We start from the raw sequence: 18785 nt of genomic DNA on the forward strand, positions 1-18785 counted from the left end.
ATCTTACCAAGTATTTTAGTTTTTAGTGTAAATATTTTATTGCTCTTGAAATAAGTCAAAGCTGACTTACAAGTAACTTATGACCAAGATAGGAGCTTGTTTTAAGTTAAATAATCTTTAATATTGATTTAAAAAGCATTAGTTCCACTGGCTGATTATTATAACAGTCTTGCAGTAAATCAAATCTGTCTTCTGTTACTTTATCACGGCTCATTCCTGCAGGAGGAGGAGGATGTAAAAAGTGATGAGTCATTATGACGACTCCACAAATCAAAGTGGAGAAAAGGAATCTGATTTTTATGGTGCTGGGTGGAAAACTCCAGAGTTTCAGTTCATTTCTGCTCATTTATGAATATTTTTAGACACCTGTGCACTGATCATGATTCTAATCTGAAACCTGCAAAATCTACAAACTGGACGGACAGATTAGAGAAAACATCTGCAGATCTTCATTTGAGTGGCTTAAAAGATTCACCGATATTACCAGCTTGTCCTTTTAACAAACTGGAATAAAAAATAAAAATAAAATTAATGTTTTAATATTTTGTGTTCACTAAAGAAATGCTGATATTGACTTTCAGGCAATAAAATGTTTATTTTGTTTTTGTTTTTTGCATTTTTAATGTATTTTGCTATTAGTTACATGAAAAATCTGCAGAATGTGAAATTTATTTTTATCTGCTGCTTTTTATAACCAGTTACTGAAACAATCATTAGCTGCAGCCATAAAATTAACTGTAATATTTTCAGTTTAGATGTTTAGACCAGATCATTTTGGTCTGGATGAGTGTGTGATGTTGGTATGTGTGTCCAGGCTGGGGGTGGATGACTCTCAGCTGGTTTCCTACTGCATGATGAATGGATGAATGGATGAATGGATGAGGGAGGAGGACCCACTGCAGAGCCGCTCACTTCATTAACCCCATTAAGGTCCAACAAGCCGAGTTATTTACAGTAAGATAATCTGAGCAGCAGAGGAGGAAACGGGAGGATTCAGCAGACACAATGGAAAACTCACCTACAGAAGCTAACGCTAATGCTAACGCTAAGGTTCTGTTTATGTTCTGATAGAAGCAACATTTCTGCACAAACTTACATCTTGAGTTGTTTCTCTCATGTCTTCATTCTCACCGAGTTTAAATCTGGAAATTAAAAACTGATTTGTTAAAGATCGATGGAACCTGGTGGGATGAAGTTCTGTGAAACCAGTCAAAGGGTTTCAGACCAGAAACTGGATCAGAACCGGGCCGAGCTCACGTTGCTCCGGGACGTTGCTGGTTTCATCCAGAGAGTAAAAGTCTGACACACGTGGAGTTTTCTATATGCTACTGGGACTTTAACTGGAGCAGAGAAAACCAGCAACAGTCATAAATCTTTTCAGAAAATAATGATGAATATGTAAAAAAAACACCAGCCTGGTAAGTACGGTGGAGGATCAGTGATGCTGGGGGCCTGTCTGTCTTCCAGAAACAGTTGAAACTAAAATCCAGGGGATTCTGTCAGGAATATAAAACCCAAAACATCAAGAAATGAAATCAGAAACGGTTCAACAAAAAAACAAAATGCTTTCAGGCTCAGTTGAAAATTTTAAAATTTGAGAATTTTTAAACATGAAAAGTCAATGTTTTTTTTTTTTTCTAGAAAGTTTTTGAGATCAGTCCTAAAATGTTTTGGGTTTATTGGTGAAATCTACTCGTCCTGTAGCTTTGGTCTCTTTGGGTCGGTACCTTTGCTGCCATGGCGTTCCCACCCAAACCTGACTGCAGAGGTAAACTCTCGCCGTGTGGTTGAGTTAAGACGTCACCTCGGCTCCTGACCTCCGGCCGTACGGATCCTCTGGCCGACCAGAACCGCCGTAGCCTCAGGACGCTCCTGGGCCACCGGGACAGGTGGTCTGACTGCAGGGCTGGACGGACTCTTCCCTCACATAAAAGACACTTCCTCCCTCCTTTGTTGAGTCCGTCATCAGAGCGAACAAAGACGCGCTCTCAGGTAATAGAGCGGTCATTTCCCTCTGCCAGGTATGTCAGCCCTCGGGCCACAGCTGGGTTCTGGTGACACCGCCGGCGCTTGGTGGCGGCTGGACGTCGTCACAAAGGAAGACAAAGAGGACAAACCACACAGGAAGTGGTTCTGTCACACATCTGACCTGCAGCGTTTATGGTTATTGGACTACAAGGACTTTTTAGGTTGTTCTGGTTCTGGTTCTGACCCGGTTGGTGTGAGTGCAGCGTCGGACCGGCTGCCTCCCAGAGAACAGGCTTCACTTTTAAAGGCTTGAGTGGAGCAGAACAGTAGCGCCTTTCCCAGCCGGGGTCGCGACCCCCTCGCCTCGGCCCGAACCCGATACCCTGCCCTGCCGGCTCGGCGGAGCGCTCCGCCTGAAAGATAAGGAAGTGGACCACCGGTAGTCTTGGAGTTTCCCCTCACCCCCCGGTGAAGCCCTGGGGGTCAAACCCTGAACGCCTCCGCCAGCCTTCACACCCACACAGATCTGTGTCGCTGCGATTCCACCACAAACTGCATCAACATCCTGCTAATGTCGAAACAAATCTATTTCACAATCAGTGTTTCTGTTAAAGGATCAAGTAAAATGTATTTTTCTAAGGTTTACATCATGTTCTAATTTTGTTCCCTCATCAAAAACAGTGTTTGTGTTGCTTTCATTCTTTCATGCATATTTGGGAAATCCTTTAATCTCCATGGCAACCATTCAGCTGCAAAACGCCTGGGTGGACCTAGCCCCGCCTCCAAGGCGCAGCTCCTCCTCTGAGCTGTTTCCAAGGTTCTGGGAATCCACCTGACAGAGCAGCCCTCCCACTCAGCTCCTTCAGACTAGCTAGTAGCAATTAGCAAACAGCTAACTGCTGAGCTTCTTCTGACGTTAAAGGGTTAATAGAGGACGACTTCCTGAAGACGGCGTTTTAGAAAGAGCAGGAGGTTTTAAAAAGATAGAAGCTCCAATTTCAAGAAATAAAATTTCTACTAAGTCATATTTGATATATATAGCATTTTTATAACAACATAGTTACAACTTTTTATAACTTTAAAAAAGAAACACAACTAAATTCACATGAAAATAAATTTGTTCAAATGATAAGTTAACATGCTGCACCATCATCCTCCAACTACTTCCTGTCGTCTTCTTTGTGCTAAAAGCTTAAAGCTAAAGTTTAATCAGTAATACTTTTGTAACAAATTTATGTCAGATCATGATTTCTTGGTTAATGTCAAGTTGTCATAACAAAGACATTTTGAATAATGTCAACTTTGTATTAAAAGTGTCATGATTTATAAAGCGGTTATAAATATTCAGGAAGACTTCCTCATGTTCATGAGTCCAGGTGTTATGTCACGTTTATGACGATCTTATTCACAACCCGTCAAATTAAGTGTTACCAAATATTTCAGTTCACTTAAAAAAAAGACAAAACTAACTTAGAAGTAACTTTTCAGCAAGAAACAGCAGCTTGTTTTAAGTCAAACTTCCTTAACATTGATCCATTGGCAGATTATTTCACTTATAGGAAAACTGAAATAATCTGACAATTCAAATGGTAATTTTTCATCAGTATTAAGGAAGAATTGACTTAAACTTCTGTTTCTTGCTGAAAAGTTACTTGTAAGTTCGTTTTATTTTCAAGTGATCGAAGATCTCAGCAGCAGAAACTAGACAAACTCTATAGGACTTTGTGTTTGTTATGGTGTAACTTTTATCATGTCTGTTAATATTGTGTCTGTTTTTATGTTAATTTATGTAAGGTGACTTTGAATGCCAAGAAAGGCTCCTATAAATAAGATGTATTATTATTATGAATAAAATCTAATGTTTGTGTCTCCACCTCGTCATCGCCTGTCTCCTCCTCCGCCCTCATCCGTCTTCCTTCGCCTCCAGCGACGGGTGAAACTTTCCCTCCTGCTGCTTGTTGCCGTGTCGGTTTCCAGGAAGGAAGGTGTGAAATATCCGCTGCACAGAGACGGCCGCGCTCCTGACTGGCAACAGGAAGTCCAAAAGGAAACATCTTTAGTGACGGTTCTGCTGACAGACGGCAGCCTGTGAAGGTTCAGTCCAGTTCAGAAGAGCCAGGAGAACTTTCTGAAGAGAATAAAGAGCTAGCATGAAGCTAATGACAGCAACGACTTTATGATTCCTCAATCTGGAAAAACAGGTAAACACAAATACACTGAGAAAAATCAACTGAACCTACAGCTGATGGGAGAATCATCAACTCTGTCAGTCATTCCATCCATTAGGGTCAAAGGTTAACACTGAGCCAGGAGAACTTTCTGCTGTTTAACGCAGACACTCAATCTGTCACCACGACGACGAGTTCATCGTTTCAGTTCAAGACGTCAATTAATGCTGCAAGAATCAGAGCTGAACGATTGAAAGGAGACAACGTCCAAAGAAAATCTTCAGAACAAGTGTAGAACGGCGTGTGTGTGTGTGTGGGTGTGTGGGTGTGTGCGTGTGTGTGTGGGTGTGTGTGTGTGTGTGTCAGGTAGCATGAGGTGAAGCTGCAGCAGTGTAGCAGCTGTCAGACTCTCTTGGCATCAAACCTGAGGACACAGCTCTGACCCCAAGAGGAATTCACTTTGTCTAATTACACAAATTCACAGTCTAACACACACACACACACACACACACACCAACACACCCACACACACACCCACACACACCCACACACACACCTGAGATCAGCACACACTCCGGTTCGTTCCTGCACGTCCTCTCAGACGCAGATCAAAGCGAGGCCTTCAGACTGTCAGAGCAGCGCCGCCTCAGGCTGACAGCAGCTCATCCTGTGTTTACATTACAGCACTTTCTACTCTGCAAACACACACACCAACACACACTTCAGCAGCTGATCTGCAGCCTGATAAGATGGCTGCCGTCCTCACACACCTGAAGCGTGTGTTTCATCAGTGTGAGGTGGATCTGGTTGGGTTCTGTGGGTTTTTGTCTCAGATGTTTGGTTTAGCATCTGATGGAAATGGGTCGGAGGATTCCTCGGCGTGCCGCTGCACGCCTTCTTCTGTCTGCGTCGCTCCTCATATCAATAACACACACATCTCCACATGGACGAGGCCACGCCCCGTTTACAACCAGAGGAGCCTCCAGCTCTAATTCTTCATGCTCAGGTTTTATCAGATTTTTCTTTGTTCTGTTGTGAAGGAGTCGCTGATTTAGCTGCATGTCATAAAACATTTTACAGCTTCGCCTTCCTACACAATCCTGCTCAGTTCTCATCTCCTTCAGTTCTCCATCTGGGATTTCTCCCATTGAGCTCAATTTCTCTGGTGGAATTTCAACCGATCCAATCAGCGAACAGAAGGAGGAGTTTAGAACAAAGACCAGTTTACAAATAAATATGATCAGGTTGCATTTAATATCAATATGTTTTAGAAATCAGAAACCATAATGCTTAAGTCCCTCCTTCCTACATCAGCAACACTTAGATTAGTCAAACCTGGGCTGAATTATTCCACACAGAATCCAGATATTTAAAATCACTGCATATAAAAGTTTGATGCTTTAAATCAAAGATTTCACTGATTTGTTTGATGCCAAATTTTAAGTTACATTTTTATTGGTATGTTTGGAAAAAGTACAGAATTGGGTATTTTATGTCAGTAATGCTTTGATGCCGTGATCCTCCACTTATATCCACTCCTTTATCACTCAAGTAAATAAAAATATGTTAAACTTCAAAAGACTGTAGAGACGCATCCTGGATTAAATTCACCTTCTATGCAGATGATCTTCTTCTTTGTTTTTATCCCAGAAGTTTGATGAAAGTTTTCAGAGGAAATCTGATCCTCTGAGATCAGGTTGGTCAAAACATCAAGACGGGTTTAAACCCAGGCCCGTTCTTTTATTTTGAAGGAATCTGAAGGGATTTATTTGGGTTTGAGTCCATCTCCCTGGTGACGGAGGCTGAAACCGGAGCTCCGATCGGCCCGAGGCGCCGCAGGACGGACGTCTCTGTTACATAAGCTTTTAAAAGCTCCGGATCCGGATTAGCTGAAGTGTTTGAGCAGAACCCCCCATGGAGCGGTGCGGTGTGGATGGGAAAGAAAAGCTTCTGAGCAGATCTCTTCTCCTGGTTGATCCCCTAATCTGAGCCCTTTGGATCCCAGCTGATCACAGATCGAAGCTCTGATGCTTCCAGGGTTGATCCTGGAAATGTGTCAGATATGAAGAACAAACATCTGCATCTTTTTTTATCATAAAAAGGATAAGAAACGATCAAATAAAAGTAGCGTTTAGCTTCGGTTCGTTGACTTCCTGTTAGAAGCAGAACTGGTGTTGGATCTTGTTCCTCTCCACTGTCGCCCTGTGCTTGTTGAGGAGCAGCGACCAGCTGCTTTCTCCTTCTGAACTCAGAAGCTTTTTTTCTGGTTTGGTTCCACTTATAATCAAACTCAACTGAACCCGGAGGTTCGTTTTTTCGGGTCAGTCTGACTGCAGGAGTTCCAGCTTCGGTTCAGAACCAGACTAACGATGGATCCTGGAAACGATCTGCAGAAACGAGCTTCTTCTGACCTTAGAGGTAAAACTGATGAACTCTGTGGATCGACTGACCTTCTGGAAAAAACCTCGCGATCCAAGTGGAGATCAGAACCTGGATCTGTTGATGAGATTCCCTGGGATGGAAAATCCATCTGGGAAAACAGAAACAAAAACTTTCAACGAAACGTTTTGGGTTCAAAGAATGAAAATGTTTCAGAAAGTCTGAGCAGGAAGTGATGCTTCTACTGACGCCCTGCTTCAACATTCATGTAATAATAAATAACCCACTGATGGATGGATGGATGGATGGATGGATGAGTCACAAGTTAATAAAATGCTGGCAGCAGATTTTGGCTCCTTATGAAATGAGTTGATATGTTTGGATCGATCAGAACATCATCAGAGTCTGAATCACCTGATAGCATGAAGTCTGAGATGATTCCTTAAAAAACTCTCCCTGCTGATGATGATGATGATGATGAAGGATGGGCACTGAGGAAGAGGAGGAGGAGGAAGAGCAGGGGGAGGGGCAGGATGAGGCCGAGGAAGGTTTTTCTCTAAACGTCACAATAAACGAGATGGATTTTATTTTCATTTTGTGAATAATTTCCAAGCGGAGCAGCTGAAGGTTTGATGAAAGAGCAAAACTTTAATAATGACAATTAAAAAGAAAACAATAATCTCAACATTTTTATTCATGGTGGAAATGAAAACCGTCATTAAAACGATTCTGCAGCCAAACAAACGCGTTTATTTTAATGACTTTCTAAGAAATTAATATTTATTTTCCAGGACAGAAGAGAAAATTAGGAAAACGGATCATTTCAAAAATGTTTCTCAGGATAAACAAATAAAAAATAAAAGGTGAAAATAGAAAGAAAGCAGATAAAGATTATTTAACCAGTTTAAACGTTATATGTTGATTAAATGAAATACAAAAGAATTAAACGAATCTTTTGCTCATTTTGATTTAATTAATAAATTAGACAAAATATAAAAATAAACATTATGTTGTTCATGTGAATATATATAAAATAAATCAATATGTGATAAAAACACCATCTTTGAAATCTTTAAATCTCAAACCGTTTCAGTTCCGGTCTGATGCTCAAAAATCCTAATAATTAAAATAAATTATTACATATAAGAAATATGGAGCCATCTCCAGAGATATTCAGTTCATGTTAAAAACTGATGTGAAAGTTTTGGATGAAACCTGAGATGTTTGAGTGGCGGGAAAAAAATATGTTTATTACCGAGTTCAAGCAGGACGGACGGGAAAAAAACGGCTTATTGTTAATAATAAAAACTAAAATATATGTAATAATAATAAATATATATGTATAGTTTGTCATCTTGCGCTGCATGCAGGAATTTAATCATTTAAACTAAAAGGAAACGAATGAAAATATGAATTAAGTCTCACATTTACTATAAAAATATTTTAATAACCAATTTTAAAAGATCAGTTTGAATCGGAGCTGAGCAGCAGCGGCGGCTCTGGTTTCATTGGCTGCAGAGGAACTTAACATCAGAGCCTTATTATTATTATAATGACCATTATTATTATTATTTGAATTATTATCACAATGTGGAGATCGACAGTTTAATGTAGAAAACATTAAACAGTTTATTGTGATTTCAGAATAAACTTTGGATAAAAAAAGATCCAGATGATTTTTCTGGATTAAAATGTTCGATTCTATAAAATTATAAAATAAATGAATTTATACTCAAAAAGTAAGAAATTATTTTAAGGTTCAGCAAACTTTGCGCGGTGGGCTATCTACCACTGCGCAGTCCGCAGCGTTGCGCCGAACTGAAGCCGCAGAGCAAACTGAGAGCTGATCTGCGCTGATTGGTTACCTGAGCCTCTCGCGCGCACACGCACGCTGCGGATCTGCTCCTGTTTTCCCTCCTCTCTCTCTCTCTCTCTGAATGAACAGCCTGTTTAACATTCCTAGCAACGTCAGCAGCTGAAGGTGGACCGCTGCGCTGCGCCGCGACGCTGCGCCTATAAAGCCGCTGCAGCGCCGCGGCTGCAGGAACCTCCAGGCTGGAGCCGCAGCAGGAGAACCAGAGGATCTGAGGAGGATCTGAGGAGGATCTGGGTCTGCGGAGGAAACGCGTGTTGGAGGTAAGCTCTTTGGATCAGAACCCGACCCCAGCCAGAACTCTTTAGGACTTAATAGGAGCTTGTCTGAGGTGGCTCCCAGCCAGCAGCAGTCGCAGCTTTTAAAGCGGATTTATTGGCGCTGCTCCATAAACCCGGGCCGGTCCGCCCGGGCCCGGGGGCGGGGGCGGCCGAGCCCCCAAACTGTACCTATAAAGGCGCGCAGCGTTACGGACAAGCCGGCGCAGGCAGAGCCGTAAAAGTGTTTGGAATAGCTGACAGCTCCTGATGGAGGGTCGGTCCATCACAGGTGGGTGTTTTTATCAGAAAGATTCCTCTGTAATGGACCTGCAGCAGAACCAAACTGAGGATTTAATGACATTTTCTCGGAATAATTTCCTCTCCTGTCGGCTGAGCGGGAAACTTTCAGCAACATGTGCAGCTTGATTTCAGACAAAGTTTAAATCAACTTTTTCTTTCGTTTTTTATTTTTCCCTCATTAAATTTCTGATCTGATTCTGTTTCCTTCCAGCTCCAGTCTGACTGCGGACACAAAGCCGCTCCGAACCGCCGCCGGACTCCGTCTCTCCGCGCTGCCGCAGGTGGATGCTGGGAAGTGGACCCGCTCGGAGGAGATGTTCCCCCTGGCCCAGTTCGGGGCCCTGTCGGCCCTGGCCACCGCGCTCACCTCGGTGCTGTCGGCGCTGCTGCTGCTGGTTCTGACCCGGCAGCTGTGGAGCCTCCGCTGGAGCCTGACCCAGGACCCGGACAGCAGCCTGCCGCTGCCGCGGGGCTCCATGGGCTGGCCGCTGGTCGGAGAGACCTTCCACTGGCTCTTCCAGGTCAGAACCTCCTTCACTAAGCCCAGAACCGGGCGTCGAACCTCAGCCTTTATTTAAACATCATTCGAGCCGCTGGAAGCTGCTTGTCCAGGTTTTCTCTGCAACATGTGCGGACTTGACTTCAGTCTCTGGGGCAGCAAGAACTGGAAGTTTTCGGTTCGGTTCGGTTCGGTTCTTCTCTCTCTCCATCTCTCCATCCCTCCTTCCGTTCTGCGCAGAAAATGAAACCGATCCAGTCTCACTTTACGCGTCACTCTCATATTTCCAGTTTTTTCTCCCTTCATTAAATTTCTCCTGAATTTCCAGCTGCACCAAAGCGAAGCGCTGACAAGTTTCACTTGTTTTTCTGTCACTTCGGTTCTTTTCTCACTTTAATGCCGATGAACTGAAAGATCCGGAGTCTGAGGAGAATCCTAGATTTTATTTAATGCATTAATCCAGCAGTAGAAACAAAGATAATTGTCAAAAATTTAATGCATCCATCAATATCAGTTTTTTAATTCATGCGTTAAAGCTTGATGTGAAAATCTGGGAACATTTAGTTTCCATGGAGATTCGTTTATTCTTGGCCTTCAAACAAACAAAAAATACTTCAAAAAGTCTGAAAATAAAAATTACAATCCAAGACTTTCCAACCAGTCAGAGGAATAATTAAAGATCTGGACCTGAGATCGAAGAGGCTGGAAGGAAAAAAACAGAGACATTTTGGGGTCACCAGGTCTCCATGGCAACCAGCTGGTTAGAAAACATGTCAGGAAAAATTATTTTCCCTCCTACTGTCTCAAATGTAACATGTGGAGCTGATTAAACAGAACAGGGTCTCTGGTCAGACGGGTTATTTTAGGGTTTGTAATAAGTGATGCAGACATGTCTGAACACGGCGGAGGATCTGTGAGGCTGTGGGCCTTCAGAGGTGCAACAAAACCTCTGAAACCAGAACGTTTTCATTCAAGATCAGCAGAAAACCTGTAAGCTGAGCTGAAGAGTCCAGAGCTTCAGGATAAGAGGAGCAGAGAGGAAGATCTGGCAAGGAGAGGAAGAGAGAGGAGCTTAAACACTGAGGGAGCAAATGGCAAAAACACAAAGTACTGAGAAATACTGAGAAATACCTGGTCCAGTTTCTAGAGCAAATATTCCAGTAACTTTTCAGCAAGAAATAAAAGTTTGTTTTACGCCAATAATTTATTATTGTTGATTAAAAACGTTCTAGTTCCACTGACAGATTATTTTACTTAGAACATTTAAAAAACACAAAACTAAACTAGACAAAACACTCAGTAAGGTTTATTTTTCTGCAGCTGGAGGGGAGCAGGCAGAAGCAACCAAAGAAGTAAAAATCAGCTGGGATGGGGAGCCAAAGGTCAGCTGAGGGAAGAGGAAAGGAAACCTGAACAGTTTACTCTAACAAACCCAAAACACAAACGATGGCAACAACTCAACAAAACGGAAAATAACTGAAGCTAAAAGTCCAAACACAAACAAGATCAATTCTTTTTTAGTTTTCTGAGGTATTTTTCCTTTGTCCTGTTTCCCACTGCAGGGCTCCAACTTCCACATCTCTCGGCGGGAACGCCATGGCAACGTGTTTAAGACCCACCTGCTGGGGAAGCCCCTCATCCGGGTGACGGGCGCCGAAAACATCCGCAAGATCCTGCTGGGGGAGCACAACCTGGTGTGCACCCAGTGGCCCCAGAGCACGCGCATCATCCTGGGGCCAAACACACTCGTCAACTCTGTGGGAGACATCCACCGGAGGAAGAGGAAGGTGAGGCATCGGCGCAGGGCCGGACCTACGGGCAGCCTGGGGGGCAACTTTATATCCTTATTATCATACTTATGATAAATAAGCTAATTTTTTGTATTTAGCCTTTTAATTAAATATTATTAACCAAAAAATTATTCCAAAGACAGCGAGTTCAGTGAGTCAGTCGGACAGACGGGTAGATATGCAAAAAACTATTGTACTCCAGTAAAAATAGAAATACGTTGACATATTTCTACTGAAAGGAAAAAGTAGCCTAAGTTACTGAAGAGAAAAGTAAGTATTAGAAATAGAAGATTTAGAAATAATGTCAAACTGAGAAAAGCAGAAATCTGGTATTTTAAAGCCTAAAATCTGGAGCCGGATAATAAATCAATAATATATACCACAGTAAGTACATGAAACAATATGAACAGATAATACGTCTGATAGAATATTAAAATATTTCACTGAACCGCACTGCATTGTGGGGGATGTAGGCAGAGGAAAGACTAAACCTCTCGTTGTCAGCTATGCTAAGTTGGTGACATCAACTGACTCACTCACTCTTCGGTTACCTAGCAACAACCTGCTGGGGAACAAGCAGCTCCAAGTTCCCCCAACTTTGGTTACCTAGCAACAGCCTACTTATTAACTTACGCAGCAGCAGTTTAAGGTTTCAACATTTTGACTCAGAACTGCTTAAAAACAGAAAAACGACGTGAAGTAAAAACTTTGGATAAAACAGGAAACGTCATGTTTGAGATATTTAAACAAAAATCTAATCGATAATTATCAATATTGACTGATTATATTGTGATGTGTTTTTTAGCCATATTGCTCATACACACATTACACACATTACAAAATATCCAGCTGAACTTTGACCCCTCTCGGTGTTTAGATCCTGGCCAAGGTGTTCAGCCGGGGGGCGCTGGAGTCCTACCTGCCGCGTCTGCAGGACGTCATCAAGGCGGAGATCGCCAAGTGGGTCTCTGAGCCGGGGTCCATCGACGTGTACGGCGCAGCCAAGTCGCTGACGTTCCGCATCGCCGTGCGGGTTCTGCTGGGCCTGCAGATGGAGGAGGAGCGGATCGTCTACCTGGCCAAGACCTTCGAGCAGCTCATGAACAACCTGTTCTCGCTCCCCATCGACACGCCGTTCAGCGGCCTGCGCAAGGTACCGAACCTCGGCCGCACCCCGACGTTCCTGGGAACCGGGCGGGTTCTGATGGATTTCTCTCTGCAGGGCATCAAGGCCAGAGAAATCCTTCACGCCAACATGGCGAAAATCATCGAGGAGAAGATGGAGCGGCAGCAGCTGGACGACGACTACCAGGACGCCTTCGACCTCATGCTGTCCGGTGCCAAGGAGCAAGGCCAGGAGCTCAGCATCCAGGAGCTCAAGGTACCAGGAAGATCAGGCTGGACTGCGGCGCAAGAGGAGACGTGGAGTTTAACCAGGTTTAAGGCTGAGCTTCATCTGGAGGGTTCAGAGGGAAGGGAACCTGGTTAACTAACTCACCAATTAGGAAGTAAAGCCGAGGAAAAATGGAGGAAACTCACACCTGTTGCCGTGGTGATGTACTGATTGTGGCAGGATCTGCAGGATAATTGGTGTAGCGCTCTGGATCAGCTTGGTTGTGGTTTAGTAGTAGGAGATGACAGACGACTGATCTGATCTGTGTGGACGCAGCCTCAGAAACTGAGATTCCTCAGTCATGATGATTTAAACTCCAAATTCAATCCTTTTCTTCCAGGAAACGGCCGTGGAGCTGATCTTCGCTGCCCACTCCACCACAGCCAGCGCCTCCACCTCCCTGGTTCTGCAGCTGCTGCGCCACCCGGCCGTGGTGGACAAGGCCAGAGAGGAGCTGGAGGCCGAGGGTCTGGGATTTCAGCCGGAGCGGAGCTGCGACCCGGCCGGCGGCGAGGTGGAGAACGAGCCGGAGACCGCAGAGACGGAGACGACCCGCCTGCTGAGCGGTCGGCCGGACGGCGGCTCTCCTCGGCCTCATGTCCCATACCTGAGTCTGGAGAAGCTCAGCCAGCTCCGCTACATCGACTGTGTGGTGAAGGAGGTGCTCCGCTTCCTGCCGCCGGTCTCCGGGGGATACCGGACCGCCCTGCGGACCTTCGAACTAGACGTAAGTCAGTTCAGTGGAAGGATCTCCAGATTCTTCTTTCTGGATCCATTTAGAACCAACAGTTAGCAACCCTCTATAAGAAAAACACTCAGTTTAATGTTCATTAAGCTTCAAAACAGACAAAGTCCAAAGAAACGGTTTGAAGATTTGATGAAAGACTTTCAGGAAGTCAGGAGAGCTGCTGACTGAGATCATTAAAACCATATCAGGAAGAATCAGGAGGAAAACGTAAAGACATGAGGAAGGTTGGCATCCTGGCAAAAACTGACCTGAATCTTCCTTTTCCTCTGACTCAAAGATCAAGAATCTGTCTTTGCAGAACCGGATCCGTTTACTGCAGGACTGATCTCAGATGTGATTTCTAGATAACTGTTACTCGTCTTTAAACCTTCTGCACCGATGCAAGGCTTCGTTTCACCCACATCCACAGAGACACCAAGCTCTGCTCTGATTCCTCTCTGACCTGCAGTCGTTTCCACTTAAAGAGACGAAAATGAAGAAAAGACTAAATTATTCCCCATTTTAAATGTTGTTTTAATTTATGAGTTAAATTATTTTTTTCCACAAGTCTTTTTAAACTCCATTGTTTTCCAATGCAAACATTTAGGGTAGCTAAAGCTTTGAGATCCAAATTTTCTTCTTAGTTGTACAATTAGATAAAAAAATGAAATTAATTCCTCTCATATAAATCTGCCACTTTATTTTGGTTGCATTACAATTTTATTCAGATGTGAAGAATAAATCTGCCTCAGTCTAATTTTTCCAACCAATCAATCAATTTTCCTTTTTTTCTCTTAAAGCGAGCTCTCATAGAAATCCTAGTTCTAGACTGAATCTTGCCTTTTGTTGCTCCACCTGCTGAGTTTTTCATGCAGGATTAGAGATTAGATTAGATTAGAGTCCTCCTCAGTCCTTACATCCCCTCTCCTTGACCTCAACATGCCCCCAATTTTCTGCCCCATTGCCAAAAGGATAATTGTCATTTCTGCACCTTTTCCTGCAGTAATAAAGCCGAGAGGCTGAGAAGCAGCTGAGCTGCTGAAATCTCAGAGATTTGGCTGAGAAATCTCCGATCTGAAGGCGCGGCTCTGGTTAGAGAGGATAATAAAGGTTCATTCTGCTGTTCAGTGTCGGATAATTAAAGAAACCAAACGAAACTAAACCTTCAATGGAAGCAGCAAAGCATATTATTATTATTATTTTAATGCAGCTCTGTGTGACAGACTGAGAATAATCCACTTCTTATCACATTTCACATAAAAAATTCTTGTTTTCTGCTTTTAAGTCAAATTCTTGTTATGTTATTAGCTTTGAATTTGTCTCCAAACTGGAAAAGGTGGTTGAATTTTCAACATAAAGAACTTCAGACCCAGTTAGATTTACCTCTGGGTCACCAGAAGGTTCTGACTGGTTTACAGTTTCTCACTGGTTCTCTCACTGGTTCTCTCACTGGTTCTCTCACTGGCTGCGTTTCCATTACAAACGTGTGAAAAACTCTCATGATTCTGCTAATGTCGTAAAAACACAGTTTCACAAACACGGTGCTTCCATTAAATATGAAACAATTAAAATATTATGTGAATAAGTTTGTTTACATGGTGAGTCATTAACAACATGCTGCATCATAAACTACTTCCTGTCTTCTTCATGGTTTCTGCCAGTGGTAACAGCTGGTTGTTGATCATGTGACTCATGACTAAAAAAAGTGTTTCCATCTCTTTTTTAGGAAATAAAATAATTTTGCTATGACCAAAAATATTACGTCATCCTAACAGAAAAACTTTTAATCAAAAAACAAGAGTTTTTTTAAGTTGGCGTGTTTATATAATATGTAACATTTCATGAACCTTTTGAAAGTAGAGATGTGTGGTTCCAGGTTAGAGCAACAAAAAGCTAAATTCCCCCTACAGTCCCTGAACAGGTTGATGTAATCCTGATTTAATAGATCATGAATTGGTGAAAAGCCTCTATAATGGTTAATAAAGGCAGCAAATCAAACTACAAACCAACAAACAATCATTAAATAATTCCTTTCCCTTCATCAATAATGAGATCAAATCTGGTTTAAAAACCATATTTCACCCTCAGACCTGCACAAGTCCATAAAGATCAGCCCTGATTTTCCTCTTTGCAGATTTAAATGGTTCTGTTAACCAATGATGGTCCTCAGAGATCCAGAAAAACAAGAACTGATTAAATGAAGAAGTTCATCTTTCAAATCTCAGTTTGTTCCAAAAGGTCCAAAACTCCCAGAACACAGACCCAACACGTTTAGTCTCTGTTTTAACGGCTGGTTCTGTTTCTACCACAGGGTTACCAGATCCCTAAAGGCTGGAGTGTGATGTACAGCATCCGGGACACCCATGAGACGGCGGCGGTCTTCCAGAGTCCGGAGCAGTTCGATCCGGAGCGGTTCGGCCCAGAGCGGGACGAGTGGCGCTCGTCTCGGTTCAGCTACGTTCCGTTCGGCGGCGGCGTGCGCAGCTGCGTCGGGAAGGAACTGGCGCACATCATCCTGAAGACTCTGGCCGTGGAGCTCATCGGGACGTGCAAATGGACCCTTGCTTCAGAGGAGTTCCCCAAAATGCAAACGGTACCGATCGTGCACCCGGTGAACGGGTTGCACGTACGATTCTCCTACAGCAACCCGCTGTAGACGCAACAGAACTGAGACTTTACACTACAAACTGAGCAAAGGATCAGAACCTCACCAGCCAGGCCATCCTGCAGCACTTCAGCATCATCATCATCTCTAAATGCATCTTAATTTATTTATGTCGCCTTTATCCGGCAGACGTCGCTTCGTTGGACTGAAAGCACATAAGCTAAGGTTTCTGTTCAGAGCTGTACAGAAACGAACAGATCTCTCCGTCTTGTTCCCTTTCTACTGTCTGTAAATGAGATTTAAGTTATTTCATATCAAAAAAAGCCATCAGAGCAGAAGTTCTGCTGCTTCTCTAACTTCTACATCACTGTGAACCAGGTCATCTGAACCTTCAGAGTATTTAACCTCAGACTTTAGCTCGGTTCTGGTTTTGGGTGAGTTTTCTTCTTCTGCTTCATCTGGTTCGATGTGCAGGTGTTGGATCTGGAGGATCAGATCTGAACAGGAGTCAGTTCTCATCAGAGCCTGAAAGGTTCAGAAAAACTGCAGAGTTTTTAGAGACATTCTCCAGATTCAGGAGGCGCTTCAGCTCTGGAAGCTGCTGCTGGAGTCAGAAACGAAACTTCAGAAAACGTGTACATTCAAAATGTCCTCTTCTTTTTTATATGGATGTTTCATAGATCTGTTTCTCTGTGTGTGCTTTAAATGAAGTAGTGTTCTGAATAAGCTGTATTTAAACGCAGATGGGCCTCATCTGCTGTAGAGACAGTAACCTGTAATGTAAGCCTGTTTTCTCCTTTAGGATCTTTGTACTTAGTCTGTTGGTTCTGATGTTATCGTTGGAGGACCGTTAGCATGCTAGCGGCGCTGTGAAATGTTAGCTACAGATAGGTTTATGGAAGAAGATAGCACTTTCTCCACTTTAAGGAGTCTGTATATACTGTTGTTCTGGTTGTTCACTGAGACTATCAGATGTAGCTGCTGTACAGTCGATTTAAATTAGAAGATACCAAACAAAGTTCTGGGAGTTTTTATTTATCTTGAGAATACACCAGGCAGGGTCGGGTCGGGTCGGGCTGGGTCAGGTCCGGTTTACTAGAGCGTCTATCATGTTAAGTATAGATGCAACTCTTGTACATCAAACCTAAATCAGACAAATGTCTTGTTGCCAGGCCTCTGCAGAGATGAATTTGATTGACTTGGCGTCTCCTTAAAGATGCATTCAGAACAAAACCGTTTAGTCCGTTTTGATCCAGTCCGTTTGCCTAGAATGTCCAGTTCGTTTGAGGAGATGTGGAAGCGTAACCGACCAAAAAAATCAAACTCTGGTATTATAAATCTCAGGATCAGTTTGGTTGAAGTGAACTCTGGTGCGGTTAGAATGCATACGTGAACACCAAGTGGACTGGATACCGCTCCAAAAGCAAGGAAATGGACTACTGAGCAGGGCATTCTGGGTAAATTCAACAAAAACCAAGACGTGTCTACCACTAGTAGCTAAATACTAACTTCTCGTTAAGCTACTCAGAGGCTTCCCTCACCTCAGCATGCTGGATGCTTGAAACTCAAAGTTATGTCATGACTTACTGATTATTTCTGCTCATAAATATCTGACCACTTGGGGGCGCACAGAGCACTGAAGTTTTATTCCCAGGAATATGAAATAAACAGAGTGAAGGTGACGCCACAGTAAAGTAAACGCACCTCGTCCTGAACTCCACACCTCTGATCCCAGTAAATGATCCCTATTCACAGGATCACATCTAAAGCAACACATACTGAGATGCTACTTGATGCTGCACAAAATCCTTTTCATTTCCTCATGTTTACACCCACCCAACATGTTTTCAATGCAGTGGTGAATCCACAGAATTGAAGCCGCTCTGCAGCTTACAGTGTGACCCAAGGCAAGGCAATTCTAACTTCTTTCTGGTTTCTTGAAGACATTTATTCCTCTGGAAGAATTGTTCAGTTCTCGTCGTGCATTGGGGATTTAGAGCTCATCAATCGCTTTAAACAAAAAAGGAAGTCCGGTGGCCTTTCTGTCAAATGTACGTTTCTACACTCACTTTCAAAGAAAGCTTTAAAACAATTTTTAAAAATACATTTTTGGAAAAGAAGTGCAACATTCAGAAACCAGGTAAGTTTCATTTCTGCACAACACATTTCTAAAATTTCATTTTTCTGTAGTTTCATGCATTAACACACAAGTTGAGGAACAAGGTCAACACAAACTTTCAGTGGTAAAAATATGTAAAATGCACAGAACTAAAACACTGAGTTACACTCTTAATGGTCTTATTTAATGTGATGCTGTAAAAAACGCTCCGTGTTCCCTCCCTCAGACACTAAAACATTCATTTCCTCGTCTAAAACCTATTACTGGAAGCACAGATTAACTGGGCCTGCTGAACTTTGAGCAGGTGTTTCTAAATATTCTCACTGGAACAAGGAGTTCCCAGCAGCTATTTGTACTAATTTGATGGCGTTAAACTGGTTTCATAACACCGACTGTTGCCACCTCGGAAGCGCCTGTCAGGGAGTTGAAAACTTCTGGAAACTCCCTTCCCGTCACCTGAGGGGCTGATTTTACTCACACCCAGGCGCTGCTCCAGCTCCTGCTCAGCAGTAGCCAGAATCTGAGGGATGCTGGATATTAGCTGATCCCAAAACTGATTAAAACCACAATTATGCAGTAATTATGGTCTTAAGGTGCCAAGTTATTGAAGTTATTGTAAACTCTTATTGAGAAGAAACCAGTTTCTTTCACAGGCTTAAACTGATGTGTAAACCCACAAAATGAGCTCAGTTCCCTAGAATCAG

The 18785-nt window shown here is 43.0% G+C and overlaps 1 protein-coding gene across 1 annotated transcript; it reads left to right on the forward strand.

The window, feature by feature from the left end:
• Window positions 1–8479: 8479 nt before the first annotated feature.
• cyp26c1 (cytochrome P450, family 26, subfamily C, polypeptide 1) lies at window positions 8480–17595 on the forward strand. Its single transcript, XM_032553945.1, has 7 exons — window positions 8480–8651; window positions 9160–9469; window positions 11010–11234; window positions 12115–12390; window positions 12460–12618; window positions 12971–13357; window positions 15669–17595. Exons 2-7 carry the CDS (start codon window positions 9263–9265, stop codon window positions 16011–16013), a joined length of 1599 nt encoding a protein of 532 aa, XP_032409836.1. The 5' UTR covers window positions 8480–8651; window positions 9160–9262; the 3' UTR covers window positions 16014–17595.
• Window positions 17596–18785: the final 1190 nt, after the last annotated feature.

Source organism: Xiphophorus hellerii, chromosome 22 (genome assembly GCF_003331165.1).
Source record: "Xiphophorus hellerii strain 12219 chromosome 22, Xiphophorus_hellerii-4.1, whole genome shotgun sequence".
NCBI lineage: Eukaryota > Metazoa > Chordata > Actinopteri > Cyprinodontiformes > Poeciliidae > Xiphophorus > Xiphophorus hellerii.